Below are 15950 nucleotides of genomic sequence, written 5' to 3'. Positions count from 1 at the left end.
GTGGCAGGATATCCCTTCACTGCCTGACCCTATAGCAGATAACACCTGGCTCTGGGCAGAGCACATGCCTGGGCCTCAGATGACACTGTGTAAACGGGGTCCTTGAGGGAAGACAGAGAGCAGAAAGGGGAAACTGAGGCCCTCTGAGACTTCTAAGGCTTTTAGGAGTGTTTTCTACCCTGAGGAATTCTGGTCCTGCTGAGAGGAGTGTTTGGGATTAATGACTGTTTGGGCAGCACAAGGAGAATGAGATGAAAACACACCATGGCAAATCATATTATTATTATTATTACATTATAAGTGCTATTGTATTACAAGCACCATTAGGAGTAGCGAGTGCTGTTATTATTAAGCAATCCAGCTTCTCCATCCTCCACTCAGTGTCAAAGGCATCCACAGCTCAATTAATCACCATTGGAGGCATCCTGCATACTTGCTTCGTGGTGCTGGTGGCTCTTACTCACAGCCCAAGGGTAACAGGGAGCCTGTCATCTTGTCAGAAACTTCACCTTGTGACATCTCTTGTAAATTTCAAAGACCTGCTTTTTATCTTGCCTGGATAGTTAAAATCTTCCTAAACTTTCCTGATCTTATCACTCTTAAAGATCCTTTGGGAGCTCACCATTACCCTAGAGGAAAGCCCAAACTCCTAAAGCCACGTACAGACTTGCCTCTTGGCTTCCTCCTATCTTGGTCCCCACTCCTCCCTACCTCTGGGCCATCTGATGTGCATACTTCTGACTATTGATGAAAACCATCAGAGAACCCAGTGGCCTGGAGCCTGCTGCAGAGGTGGGGCAAGCAGAGTCAGTAAGGAGGCAGAGACCATTGATTGACGAGCATCACTTATCTCCCCAAACAACTGTACCATACTGAGAAGGGAGGTGCCTTAGGTGTGTGTCTGCAAACCTGAGGGTAATGCACTAGGACCTGGGGAAGGAGATACCGACCTTCTGATATGAAGATAAGAGGTCTCACTAGGGCTCCTACATGCAAAGGACCTCAGATGCAAGGACTTGGTGCCTGATAAAGGACGCAAGCTTGCATAAAAGCTGTAACTCCCCCTGGCCCATCTGTGGGAACACAAGGTGTCTGCCATTTTTCATGTCAGCTTCACCCTCAGAAATTTAAGCTGCACAGCTAACGACATGGTTAACAAGTACTTATTTAGTACCCAGAGACAGAACAGTCTTCTCAATACAAAACCAAGACAGTCCCAGCTGCTGCAACGGAGGAAGGAAAGAGGGCTTCCCACCTGGCCTCTGTCTTCTTCTTCCTGGGAGCAAATGATGGACGTCTTTGTAAAGGTGGTTACACTCCGAGAGTGTGTTTCCAGGAGAACATTAATTCATTTAATGAATACCTTGAACACTTGCTGAGCACAAGCACAGGGCGCAGGGTGGGGGACGGAGCAATGAGCAAGACAGAATATACTCTGCCTGTGACGTCCTGTGTGCAGGCTCACACTGGGAAGGCAAAGCAGAAAAGGGATGAGGTTCCTGGGGAGAAAAGATATGCATGTTCGGGTCATGGGAATAAATGAATAGAAAAGGTGCAGAGAGAAGAATCCAGGAGAGCTGGGAGCTGGGAGCTGGGAACTGGGAGGTTTGGGGCCACATCTTCCATTAAACACGACTTACTGACAGGTATGAATTAGCCTCCCAGCTGCCACCGTCTTCAAAGACCTATTACACAAAAAGCAATCTTCCAGCCTGCAAAGAGTACAGGCTTTGATGCAGATAAATAGACTGGCGGGTACCAAAGAGGAGGAAAGGAAGGACAGAAGAGGATGCCAAGGTGCCCCGGAGATCCTGAACTTCTGTAGTTGAAGGGCCTTGCTAAGAAAGGTTAAGGCAGGATTTGTGAGACAGAGGTCAGCAGTCTGGCCTCTGCCATGTGTCAGGTCCTAAAGAGAAGTGAATAAATATGGCTACAAAGAAGAGTTTGGGGAAGTGTCAAGACCCGATTGCCCATATGAGATGGCAGGCATGCGCTTACTGCTTTCAATGTGGAATCCACCCCACTGGATACATCTAGAAGATGTCGTGCAAATGCATGTTCTTCAAGTAGCAACCAGGGTTGGGGGTGGTAGCTTTTTACAGACTTCTATGATAAAAAAATCTCTAAGATGACTACAGAGGTACCATGATGGCACACTTGAGTAGCCCTCTTCTAAACTGCATATGATGGAGGAGGTCAAGGTGGGGACTGTGAAAAAGGTGACCCGGAATCATTCAATGGCTTGTGTGTCTAACTGCATCTCGTGTGCATCCGGGGCAGGTGGCCGTGTTGGAAGTTCACAGTCAAATTTATATTCCAGAAACATCCCTCTAGCAATAGCATCACCAAGGAAGTCGGTGAATTGCAAGACTGACGAAGGGCAGGCACAAGCTGGTGTAGACCAGAAGCGAGGTAGACGTGGTGGGGATGCAGAGCAGGGGACAGAGTCATGAGGTGGAAAGAAGCGAAAATGGTCTCAAGCAGAAACCAATGAAGAATGCACACGGGCTTTCAGAGAGGGGGTGGGGCTGGCTAGAGAATGAGGGAAGGGGAGGGTGACTTCCAAACTCTAGCTGGAAAGATTGGTGGGTAATGGTGACAGTCACAGATAGCGCACCGAGGGAGAGGAGCCAAGTGGGGTGGGAAAACACAGAGTTCAAGTTGAGGGGTGACATGATCTCAGGATTCCTTCCATCATCCCTGCTTCGTAATAACAGGTTGGGAAATTGGAGTCTTTGGTGTTCTTGGGACTCCTGGGGTGACAGCATTTTAAGTTGTCAGTCATTAACAACCTCAGTGAAGAGGCGTGTGACTATATCTCCTGGTGGCCTTGCCCAGTGCTGAGTGTGCAGTAAGAATAAAAGAGGCTCATCTTGTATGCAGCAGGATATCCTACCATTTCTGTCTTTTGGGGAAAACACTCACCTCCAGGTACTTGCCTTCTTCATTCTCTAAGTGGGAATGTGGAGAAACCCCATCCTGGGAGTCTGGAGGAGACAACCCAAAGTTACACCAGAAAGTTACCTTGCCAACCATGTAGAGCCACACCATTGGAAGCAGGTACGCATATGTTCAAGAATAAATGGTTGAGGTGTATTGGTGTTGAGGTGACACAAGGCTGCATCCCCCTCTCCCAGGCAGTTTAGGGGCTGGGGCAGAATATGGAACTGTGGGGACAAAAGGCCAAGGTTTATGGAAGCAGTAGAAAATTCTGCTGAGAAGGGGGTTGCCTGATAAGAAATGTGACCTGTTCTGGAATGAAGGGACCGTAAAGGCAGTCACAACCCAGTCAAGTCCAGATGGCTAAACTGAGAAGGATTCCAGAGGCTGTAGTGGTGCTGAGATCATTGCCTGGGGCCCCAAGAAGAAGGAAGTAGAGTGATGAGCTGGCTCAGCAGATAGGTGGAGGCACTTGCCATTGAGCCTGGCATGAGTTTCATCCCTGAAACCCACATGGTAGAAGGAGTGAACGGACTCCTATAAGTTCTGTAAGCTGTCCTCTAACTTCTACACACATTATGTGACACATGTGTAACACACACACACACACACACACACACACACACACACACACACACACACACACACAAAGTAAATAAATGTAAAAAAATTAAAGAAAAGAACCTGGTGTGGTAATGCACATTCCACTACTCAGGAGGCAGAAGCAGATGAATCTCTGTAAGTTCAAGATCATCCTGTTCCATATAGCAAATTCTAGGTCTGCCAGAGCCTCATAGTGAGACCCTATCTCAATAAATAAAATTAAAAAGGACCAGTAAGGTTCAAGAGCCAATGGAAGCCTGTAAAAAGATACAACTCGCTACCTGTGCAGCAGGCACACTGTATGCTTCATGAAGGTTCCCCTGCCGCCCTGTCTTCCTTAATGCCTACTAATGACACTTGAAAGCACAAGATAAATATGGTAATAATTCAAGGAGCCTGTATCCTGTTCCCAGAACACTTACAGCTTTCTTAAACACTGCCTCTCCTCAACCTCAACAACAGCTCTCTGAACTACCAGATCTGTGACTTTAGAATGAGAAAACTTATCTAGATAAAAGGAAAAAAAGAAAGGAAAAGAGAATTTAAAAAATAAGTAGTTTCTGAAGTGTCACGTTTCAGAGAAGAAAATATAAGACCCAGTAGCAATGGAGAACACAAGATTTCACAGCTCCTGTTCCAGATCTATGCCTGTTCTCCCATGCAAGCATTGTGTTATTGTCCACCAAGCTGAATGGCAGTGTTGTTTATGTGCATGCGTTTGTGTGTGCATGCCTGTGTATGTGGAGGCCAGAGGTCAGCTTGAGATGTTTCCCCTCAGGAGCTTTCCACCTTGTCTTTAGCTGGAACCTCTCATTGGGTAGGAGCTCTTGGATTAGACTTTGGCTGGCTAGCCAGTGAGTCCTGGGATCTACCAGTCTTTGCTCCACCCCACATCCTCAATGCTGGGGTTATAAGTATACACCTGGCTGTTTTTTTTTTTAATGTGGGTTCTAGAAATTGAATTCAGATCCTTATGCCGTGTGATAAGCACTTTACTGACTGAGACATCCCCCTACCCCAAAGAGGTAGTTTTTATCTTTAACAGCTTCCTTGAGGTGCTGGAGCTAGAGAAGAGAAGACACCAGCCCTAAGCAACAGGAACTCATGGGCCAACAGGGAACATGGTTGCCAGAAAAAAATGGCCCCTGAATAGTGGACCAATGAAGACCTAGTGCCTTATGCAAAAACAGAGAAATCACCTTTGCATCAGGCTGACCCTATAAGCTTCAGGAAATCTCCCTGTCCAAATTGTCCTCATTGCCTGACAATGACATATAAAAAGCACATGATAAGTGGCTCCCTAACAGTGGCCCCCACAGAGGCTTTGCTGGGACTAGCAGTAGCCCCTGACCAGCTCTCTGATGAAGTTGGCAAAGTTCATAAAGCTGAGGCTGGCACATCCTGTGCCATACCATCCTAGCCACACGTGTCTCCAATTCTCCAGCAACCATTCCCAATTCTTCTCCCCCCTCCTCATATCTGGTGTTGCTCTTACTCCAATGGGCTCCTCGTGCTGAACAGAGGGTGAAGAACAGCTGCAGCTTTCCCAAGTTCCTGCAATTCATTGTCATCCAAGGGCTTAATCTGAAGCCAAGACAAAGCCCCAGGTCCCTTTGTAAGAAAACTCCCTTGCAGGAAGAAACTTAGAGTATGCTTCTTAGTCCCTTCCTCACTCAGACCATTTGTTTTGTAGTTGCCACCTGTGTGGCTGGAGATTAGCTTTGACTTGGTTTCCTTGGTTATTGTATAGCCCGGCTCCAAGGAAATCACAGTACTTCAGACTTTATGATCATCATGCAGTGACCTGGGTTAGCATTCAGACTCCCTTTACCAGCCGTATCACCTTGGGAAAGCCACCTTGATGTGCTGGGTCTTGGAAGCCATGCAATGTCAAGCCAACTCCCGCATCACAAGGCTTGCTCTAAGGAACAGTAGATATCATGGGTGAAATGTGCTCAGTTCTGACCGGCACACAGTTGGTGGCCAGTAGACTGGAGCAGTTAGTACTATAATCATTGCTTTGTTAAAGTTATTTAGGGTTGAAAAAGCCCAGAACTTGAACTCCAGCCTTTCTATTTGGACACAAATAGCCTTACCAAGCAATTAACACCTTATGACAACCTGGCTAAGTGTTCTCAGTTGACAAGGAGCTAAGAATAGCTTCTTGCCAAGGTATGTGAAAAGAAGCAGGTGTGGAGAAACTCTCAGGCCAGATATTTCCTTTGGGGCCCAGATGCAGGTCAGAGTAGCCAGAAAGAAAGAGGAAGGTGGCTGCTCAGGCCCTCTTTGTTTAAAGTCGAAGCACAGAGAATGATTGCACTTAGAGACAGGAGAACTTGTGTGTCTGGGGGTTCCTGTGAGTGGGCGCTATTCTAGGAGGTGGATGCTGTTTCCATCAACTATAGGTAAAGAAACTGACGCTGCAGAGACCACCATGGACCACCTAGCTAGCATATGTGCAAATGAGCCTTAAACTCCAAACCTGTCTGTTATTTTTACACAAGTTTTTTTTTCAATGAGATTGTCACATTTTACAATGACAGTAGGCCCTGTCTGCACTGTCATCAGGAAAAAAACATAGGGTTGTATAGTACAGTGGCCTTGTCTCCCCAGATCAGCTGCATGGTCTGTATTAAATATGCTGCCCTCACAAAAGAGAGATGACAAGGGCCTACACTAGAAGGCCTGGAAAGGAAGGAATAAAGTCAAGAGGGAATTAGAAGTCAGATTTGACTTCTAATTGGGCACAGAGTTTCAAAGAGAGGGAACTGAGGCTATAGAGGTACCAGAGACTAGGATGCACATATAGCCTAAGAATGTACAGGAGAAGGATTGGTTGGGCTGCGAGATGGTTTTGACTTGGCTTCTTGCTTTTCTCCTTAAAGACAGACACAGGCAGAATCAGTCATTAAGAGCTCTTACACTTGCAGCTGCATTTGATAAAACTTGGCCTGTCCCTGGAATGGATTTGACTGGTTAGCACAGGCACAAGGTCCTCAGAGACAACCCTTCTCCTCCCCTCTCCCTGTAAAGAAGCTGCCCACAAGCACAGATTTGTCTTCCACCCACTGTCCTGAACTCCTGGCACCCAAGCTGTGGGTTTCTTGATAATTGGACCCTGACTGGGATGAACATGCGGCTAGCAAATCAGAATGGCTTCTTACAGTGGGAGGGAGAAAAGGAGGGCAGAGAGAGCAGTGGTAACCCCAATCTCCCCGCTCATCTCTCCCCTCTTCTCCCTTGAACATATCCCCTCTCCTTGACTCTGTTTGCCACTCAGTGCTCTGCTCATAGCCCATCCTTGCTTCCTGGCCTCGGTGGTTCCTGCAGTCCAGGGAGCTTCATGCAGCCAATCCATGAATGGATGACTATATGTAAACCAAGACCTGGGAAATGTCACATCTTCCAGAGAAGGGGGACACACTCCATTGAGCTCTACCATCTATGGTGACCATTCCACACAGCCCTCACTCATGGGGCATTCTTTAATGCCATCAAAACACCCCCTATATGTCCACCTTCAACTCTAGTTATTTGGATTTTTACATATCATAATATACACAAACACGCACAGTGGGGGCATACAAACATTTTAAAGTTTATTTTAATTTTAAAGGCAAAACCCAGTGCCGAGAAAGTAAGCAATCTGGGGCTGGCACAACCTGTGCTCATGTTCTTATACCTTCCACAGGTAGGAGATTGTGCTTAGTGATAGAGATGGCTACAGTGAGGACCTCAAGGTATTGAGATGCCTTCAATCACTGGTCCTTCCACCAACATTAGCCAATCAGATTCTAGGAAGCAGGCACTCCTTTATGTGCAGTGAGTGAGGTTCATAGTGAGGGCTGTTTATCTTTGCTCAATTGGGGGCATACAGCCCTTTAGAGAAAGTCTATTTGTAGAAAGGGCTGTCACCCAGCCATGCCCATGAGGAGGCATGGAAGATTGTGTCTTGGTCTCTGTTTCTTGACATGGTCTTACCACTGGCCATTTGCTCTTACTGGGAGATTCAAGCACCCTAGTTCTGTCCTGATACTCCATGAAAACCTATCCACTCTAGGGACCACCCTAGCTCTGACTGTCACTTTACGAAAGTGTCCATCAGTCAGGCTGGGTGGAGGCTAGGGGAGACATGAATGCTTCAGGAATCCAAATGGTCCAAGTTTGCATTCACAGTTAAAACTGGAGATGGGAAACAAAAGTCAGATGAACTTCCCTCCTTCCCAAGTCTGAATTTTGTTAATTTCATGGCACAGCATCCCCTCCACCTGATTTGGGGTTTACAGTGTTTCTCTAAATGTGTTTAAGGTAGCAGTACCCAAATCGTATTCCGTAGATTTGGAATTTGGAAGGTATAAGAACGCTACTGTGAGACACAGATTTGAAGGGGAAATATATATTCCGTAGTCAATGTGTTTGAAAAATTTGAGATTAAACAAAATTAAGTCAGCCACTTCACTGCAGGATTGCTTTCAACCTTCGGCATGCAAGGGTGTGTTATGAATCTTAAAGAGGCAGATAGAGTAAGTGACCATTTCTAACATTATCTGAACATGGAACCTTGTTTTAGTGAAATTTCTGTCTACTTCTCCTGGGAAGCTAATGTCCACAGGAACAGATTTGGGGAAATACTGCCTAAGAAGGTTTTCATTGTATGCAAACAGGTAGCTGTCAGCTGTTTCCCAAACTCTCTAAAAAGTTTGCTTCAGAAGCAGCAGGAGAGTCTAAGTTTACCCCCCCTCCCCCAACAGTCCAGATCCTGGCAGAATAACATCTTGGAGTGTGCCAGGAAATTGCAGTAAAAGGACCTGCCATCTCTCTCTTGTCCTTCGGCAAGCTCTCCAATAAGTCGTCATAAATAGCACGAATCACCAAGGAAGCCCCCGAAATCGTTTTATCTTAAGAGGCCTTTGAAACTAGGAAATAGAATAGAGTCAAGGGATAAGAAGGTAGAGATTGAAAGGGAAGAAGATAGACTGCCTGACTTCTGGGGAGACAGTCTCTGAGTGTCTGCAATTAACCCATTCATTCTGACTCTGCCAAGAGCACGCTGAAGGAGCTACTTCCTCCCTTCAGCTTCCAAGTGGGACTAAGGAAGGAGAGGGCCAGATGCTACTCAGATCTCCAGGGAGTATTTCAGTAACTGTTATCCACTGAGTACTTCTCACTTGCCAGATGACAATTAGCCTGCCTTATACCTGGCTTGTTTCTTCTTTTCTTTGCTTATTTATGTAATAGTGGGGGGGATGGGTGAGTGTACATCATGATATGTTTATGCCACAGTGTTTCTATAGAGGGATCAGAGAACAACTTGGCTTGAGTTGGTTCTCTCTTGCTACATATGGATCTAGGGGACCAAACTCTGATCCTTGGGCTTTGTGGCAAGCAACTTTCACCCATTGATGGACCATTTCTCAGGAATCTTGATTGTTTCTCGGAACAACATAGGTTTCTTTTATTTATTACTGATTACTTTGTTATTGGAAGTAGATTCTTTTTTCATACAATACATCCTGACCACAATTTCTCTTCCCTCTACTCATCCAAGTTTCCCACCTCCCCTGTTTCCCCTGATTCACACCTCCCCTTTACCACTTCAGAAAAAGAGCAGGCCTCCAAGAGATGACAGCCAAACAGGACAAAACAAGATACAACAATCAATGCAAGACAAAAGCCCTAATATTGAGTCTGGACAAGGCAACCAAAGGAGGAAGAGTCTAAGAGCAGGCAAAAGAATCAGAGATACACCCACTCCTGCTGTTAGGAGTCCCACAAAAACACCAAGCTGACAGTCATAACTTGTGCAGAGGACCTGGTATGGACCCCTGCAGACCCAGTGTTTGCTGTTTCAGTCTCTGTGAATCCTGTGTGCCCTGCTTAGTTGATTTGGTAGGCCATGTTCTCAAAGGAGGTTCCTAATAGCATCCCTCCTACTTTATAAACTGTGGCTGTAAAGACCAGAAAAGTTAAAGTCCTTGCTCAAGGTCATACATCCAGGATGGTGGGGAAGCTGGATTTGACTACTGTGTACTCCCTAGTGCCGTTGTGAATATGGACATTCACAATATCAGCACTTCCTTGGGCCTTCACTTATCAGGCTGTTTGTACGTCTAGGCATAGAGGTGTGGCAGAATGTCTGTCCACACTGACAAGGAAGCCAGAATAAGAGACTATCCCTAACCTTCACCATCCATGGCCAGCAAAACCCCTCATTTTCCCAACAACAGCCTGGCTCTGTGCCTTAGTCACCTCGCTCTTGCCAAATACATCTTTTCTCATTAGCCATCTGCCCCTCATGCCTGCTGCTAGCCCACAGTGGCTGGGCAGCTGTCCTGTTCAAGAGACAGGACATAATACTAGCTTATGAATCAGTACATTCTCTGGCACATCTGTGATCCCCTAATGGGAGGGTGGCAGAATCCAAAACACACTTCATCCTCATCCAAGTCTGCTCTGCTGGGGTTGGTGGCTCCAAAGGAGGCTTTGTAACTCTAGGGTGCAAACCAAAGCTGACAAGGCTGGGATCTGGGCAGGTAAGCTCAGGCCTGCAGCCTAAGATTCTGGCAGTGGGGGCAGGAGGGAGCAAGATGCAAGTGGGAGTGCCGGGGGCGAGGAGAGCAAAGTCATCTGAGAAGGAGACCACCTAAAAGAAAGCAGTGTTTCCACCTGGCCAGGAAGTAAGCCTAAGGCACTAGCCATCTGCCACATCATGCTGAGTGACTGATAGGTCATTTCTAGAGTCTGTAAACACTGTGTGCCCATGGGTCAGGGAGCTGTGTGTGAGGCACTCAGAATGAGCACACAATGGCTATAGCTTCAATCTGAGAGGATGACCTGCCCCGCATCTGAAGGCACTTTTGCTGGAATGGACCAGTGAGCCAAATAAGCAACATACTTTCCTCCCCCCACCTCCCTTCTGGTTTCCCTGTATTGGACCAAAGGAGGTTCAGGGTAAAGACTGGGTGATAGGGTAAAGACCTTAGTTACTGAGTCTTAGTTACTGAGTACATTGTTGGGATAAAATACCACACCAAATCAAATGAAAGGAGAATGAGTTCATTTTGGCTCATAGTTGAGTGTTACAATCCATCCTAACGGGGAAGTAAGTTACAGAGGCAGGGACTTAAGAAAGCTGCTCACCATGGAACTGATCCAGATCACAGGAACGTGGGTGTCAGTGAGGAGACCTCGGAAATCTATGGGCCTCCTGTAGTAGATCAGTACTTATCCCTAGCATAGGTGTGGACTTTGGGAGCCCATTCCATATAGAGGAATACTCCCTGAGTCAAGACACACGGGAGTAGGCCTAGTTCCTATCCCAAAGGAGACGATAGACTCTGATGGCCCCTTATGGAAGGCCTCACCCTCCCTGGGGAGCAGAAAGGATATGTGATAGGTAGGGTTTTAGTTGGAGGGGCGGGATGGTAGGGGAGGAGGGGAGAGAGAGGGAACTGGGATTGACATGTAAAACAATCTTGTTTCTAATTCAAATAAAAAAAAATTCTGCAAAAAAAAAAGAAAGCTGCTTATATTGTATCCATAATCAAGAAGCCGACAGCAATGAATGCTTGTGCTCTGCCATCATTCTCCTCTTGGTAGTCCAGAGCCACCTACTTTTAGTGTGTGCCTTCCTACATGAATTAACCTAATCAAGAGATCCTTCTCAGGCATGACCAGAGGCTGACATAACCAAAGCAATTCCCCACAGATACACCCAGATACTTATCTCTTAGGGGGTCTGAGATCCTGTCAAGTTGACAGCCATTATTGACCATCACAGCATGGACGTTTGGATGAACACCTTTGAACTTCTTGATGTCACTGCCCCAGATGTCCCAGTTCTCTGGCTGTAGCAGCCCCCTGCTCCTACACCCTCAGCTGTCAGAAATGATAATACATTTGGCTCATTGCTGTCTGTCTCTTCGACTCCTGTAAGGCCCTTGAGTACAAGGACATCTGCTAACAACAAGGACATCCCCTATGCATGTCATCTCTGCCTAGAACAGTGTCTAGCATGTGAGGAATGCTTGCATATGTATGAAATGAATGAAAAACCATAATGACAAGTGAAGATGCAACCCTGCCTGCACACCTTCAGGTTGACATTTTTAGAAAGCAAACTTGACTTTGACACTCTGCTAACACCCTCCCCCCCAACACACACAGGCTTACAGGACTAGTCTGGGACACTCCCTAGCATCCAGGCCTGTGGACTCTGACCCCAGCAGGCCCCTCCATCTTCCCCAGGCTTCATGTATACCACATGCTCATTCAGTGCTTCTGGAACTTCTGGTGTACATGAGAATTAGGGACCTAGTGATTATCCCACCCTGGACTCAGCTCCAGGCATATGGACTCATATCATATGGTGGTAGTAGTCCATTTTGGGAATGACCTCAGATTGTTTTGATGGTAGAACCATACTTGAAGAAGGAGCTCATGCCTTCATCAAAGTGTCATGGGCAGCTCAGTGAGTGGCCACATCCTTTCTCTCCTCAGAGCCTTTGTATGATGACTTCTGGAGGAAATAACTTTGTCTACCCACATGTTCTATGTAGAAATTGCCTTCAGGCTCCAGAGATGACCTGCCTAGGATATAACCTTCCCTCCACCCACCACACATACTCAGTGTTTCTCTCTCCACCTGGTGTGTCTTGTGTTTACTGTGCTTAGGGGCTAATATACTGAATTCTCTTTTTCTCCCCAAAGCCACACTGCTGATCCTAGAAGAGCCACTCTTAGTTATTCTATATACTGAGCACTCACTCAATGGAGCATCTCATGTGTCCTGAGCTGGCTCACAGTCCCAGGTGTCCTCCAACATGTTCTCTCCTCTTCCTCTCCATCCTAACTCTCTTCTCTCTTTCTAATCGCCCATCTTCCCAGGAGTTCTCCCTCCAGAGAATGGACAGCCTTGTGGATGACAGAGTCAACATCTTAGGATTTTCCATTTTCAACCAATCCCATGCTTTCTTCCAAGAGTTCTCCCAGAGCCTCAACCAATCCTGGCAGGAGAACTGTGACCATGTGCCCTTCACCGGTCCTGCGGTAAGTGCCTTCTAGATGCCTTTGGGCCCTAACATTCTCTGTGCTCTACCACATACTCCACACAATGAGGCAGGGCCAAAGTCATTGGCCTCCAAGATGTACCACGAGAGGGGGATGTGAGCCACTCTACATCTGGGAGAATGGCTCTGGAGATCCAGTGATTGCTGCTGCAAGAGCAGGGAGGAGGTCCGCAGAGGTCATAGAAGGCCTTCTAGGAGGTGAGAGGCAAGCCTGGTCAGGAGCTGAATCACAATGGTTTGGTCACCTAAGGACCATGCAGCAAGAAGTGATTTCATATGAATCTTTTGCCTGGGACTTCATGGTCATCATAGTTTGTGTACTTGCACTCTGTGGTATTATTATACAGTGGACTAAGCACACACTTCTCAGGTATCTCTGATATTAGTTGCTGTGAGACTTGCCATTTGTGCTTCATGTACAAGACCTGGATGGGAGAAGAGTCTGGTTTCTCTGGGAAGAGTAGGAACATGTTCTGTCTCATTCTTAAGACCTGAAGAGGCAGGTCTGCCACATGGAAACCACCTACAGCAGGTGTTCCCATGTGTCACCTTCCTAGCCGGCTTCAGGGTCTTATGGTCCCCAGGAATGTTGGAAGGGATCTGGGTAGCAGACAGTGTTCTGCTGGAGTGCAAACAAGCTGAGCCTCAGACTCAGGTCAGTCTCTGCTTGTCACAGGTCCTGTTCCTCAGTAAGTCTACTTTTCCCTTTCTGGGTCTTTTGGCTTTCATGCCAGCATAAAGGGTGTCTGTTCTCACTCAGGTTTACCTCTGCCTAGGCACTGTAACAAACCCCACAATATTACCTGCCTTGGCCTTTTTCCTTCCTCACAGCATGCTAGTAACAGTTCAAAAATGGCTGTCCCCTTCTGACAATGAGAAAACAGGCCCAGGAGAGCTGAGTGACAGGTCTGGGTCTCTGAGGGCTCCAATACAGTTTTAGTACAGTCACCACTGCTAGAGCCTAGATCAGCTTCTTCCTATGGGGATCTTTGCAGCCATCCTTTCTCTACAATGGCCTCTGAGAGGAAAGGAAGGTGTTAAAAACATTGTCACCTCAAGAGCCTGGAAGAGAAGCTGGGAACAGCACATTCCTGCGAGCCTTCTCACTTCTGAAACTTAACTTTTCAAGGGATGCCACTTACTGCCTTTCTCACAAGCAGCCCAGCTCCTCATGGCCGAGAGGCAAAGGGTGAGGGATCAGATTCTAGGAAACCACAGCATGGGCTGTCTCCTGTGCTGAGTCACAGAAAGGCTGCACAGGCTCCTGCCTCCTCGGAATGTTCATTCCCTTCCGCATCTCTCTCAGACTTTGTCTTCTCTTCCATCCTCTCTCTAGTCTCCCCCTCCCTTCTCTCCCTTTAACTCCCTTTCTGTTGCCCTCTCTTTCCTATAAAGCATCTCTCCACTCTTGACTCCCCTCTCTTCTTCTTTAGGCCTGTAGAAGAGGCTGCCCTACTTCCCTGCCTCCTCACAATTGCAGGTGGGGCTCCTCACATGGGGAGTCTAGTTTGTAGGGTTTCAAAGGAAGACCTGGGCTAAAGATATCCAGGAGAAATCTTGGTGTGCCTAGCCTGGCCAAGAAGCTTCCAGGTGGGCAGTGGTACCCCACAGATGCACTTCCTGCATGAGACAAAGCCAGCGCAGAGGGAGTGTTGGGAAGGGACACACGCCCACTAGTTTCATATGCCATTCCCATTAATCATGCCGCAAAGAACAAAAATCGTGGGAAATCATTAAAATTACAGATGGCTAGATTAAGTAATTAGAATTTAGGCTAAAGCAGATGTTTGTAATTAAGTGTTTATTTCGTTGAATAAAATCCAGATTGTAAGAACTAGTCCATGGGATCTTAATGGTCCCTGCCCTCATATTGTTTTGGGGGGCAGAGCTGACTATTACAGAGGTTCATAGGCAAATGGGCCTCTTGGAAGAGCCTCTGAATGCAGTCCTTCCTGCTTTGGGGATAGTGTGGGTTACAGGTGTGTGTCTAGAAGATATTCTTGTTTTCATTTGAGGGAGGGACAGGAACCCAGCCACAACTCCCTGAGTCAGAATTGATTCATCATAATTTATACAGAGTCTTTCATTCCCTGAAACAATTTGCAAAACAGCTCAAAAGAAAATAACAATGAAGAACCAAATGGAAATATAAAAACAAGAGAATAGAGGGTTCCTTGCCAAACAGCTTGTTGGTGCCAAGAAAGAAGAGAGGGTTTTCAATGAGGATTGAGCCGGCTAGGGGATTTACAATTTAGGAGAGACAAGGACGGGGGGGGGGGGGTGCAGCAGAAGCAGGGACAAAACCAAGAGGCATGCAGGCATGCACCCACATGGATGGGCAGCAGGGGACCTCAGAAATCTGGAAGTGTCAGTCATGGGAGGAACAAGAAATGGAAAGGAAGGAGAAGGGACAGCAGAAATGTCTTCCTTCACTTCCCAACAGACTGAGAAGCAGAGATAGGGACAAAGTCTTTGACGACACAAGCCACTTTTCACTGACTGGGGCCCGAATGCTTTCCAGAATGGAATTAGTCGATAATAGCAGAGGGAGAAGGCAATTAGGACAATGAAGAGATGGCTTGGAATGGACAGCCAAACCACATGGGCACTGATGGACTGGCAGGGATGGTGGAGTCGTACTCCCTGGCAGCGGGGATCTGGAAAAGAGAATTGAAAAGAAAAGGAAAGAGATCAACAACTGGGGCAGACTAGCTAGAGGAGTGATTCTCAGGAGGCAGAAAGATGAGATGAGTGTCCTAGTTAGATTGCCAGGAGCCTATAGAAGAAGGGCACCTGGTGATGGATGAAGGACCCCAAGGAGACTGTCCTTGAGGTAGAGTATGTTCCAGTAAACTTGAATTAGTACAGGCTCAGCTTCAAAGAAGATCTAGGAAGTACAGAGTCCTTGGGGACACTTTTCTCATGTCACTTTCTGAAGGCCATATATAGGTAGAGATGAGATTGGAACCTTGATAATTTTCCACCTACCTGATGTTCCCAACTTGAATTGTAATCACAAGAAATATATGAAGGCCCTGGAGGTAGAGATGACAAGGGACATTGGGAAAGGCACACACTGACCTCTCAGCATTTGGATAATATACTAATAACATCAGTTGGAGCTAGGGAGATGGATGTGTGGGCAAAGTGCTCGAAGGACAAGTATATGGGCCCAAGTTTTGATCCTCAGCACCCACATAACAGCTAAGCTGGCACTGCTTACTGGTTACCCTAGTCCTGGGGAGGTGAAGGCAAAAGGAGTTCTAGAGCTTACTGGACAGTTAGCTCTAACCAATTGGTGAGTCCCAGGCTCAGTTAGAGACCCTTGTCACAAAAAAT

The 15950-nt window shown here is 46.8% G+C and overlaps 1 protein-coding gene across 1 annotated transcript in view; it reads left to right on the top strand.

Moving 5' to 3' along the window:
• Grik4 (glutamate ionotropic receptor kainate type subunit 4) overlaps positions 1-15950 on the top strand; it is a 290512-nt gene that overhangs the window by 173006 nt on the left and 101556 nt on the right. Inside the window, exon 7 of the mRNA XM_027412199.2 lies at positions 12430-12591. Coding sequence (XP_027268000.2) covers positions 12430-12591 — 162 coding nt within the window. The remainder of the gene's footprint in view (positions 1-12429; positions 12592-15950) is intronic.

The sequence above is a fragment of the Cricetulus griseus genome, chromosome 4 (genome assembly GCF_003668045.3).
Source record: "Cricetulus griseus strain 17A/GY chromosome 4, alternate assembly CriGri-PICRH-1.0, whole genome shotgun sequence".
NCBI classification, from domain to species: Eukaryota; Metazoa; Chordata; class Mammalia; order Rodentia; family Cricetidae; genus Cricetulus; species Cricetulus griseus.
The sequence above is the reverse complement of the archived record's forward strand: the minus strand, read 5'-3'. Positions and strand labels throughout refer to the sequence as shown.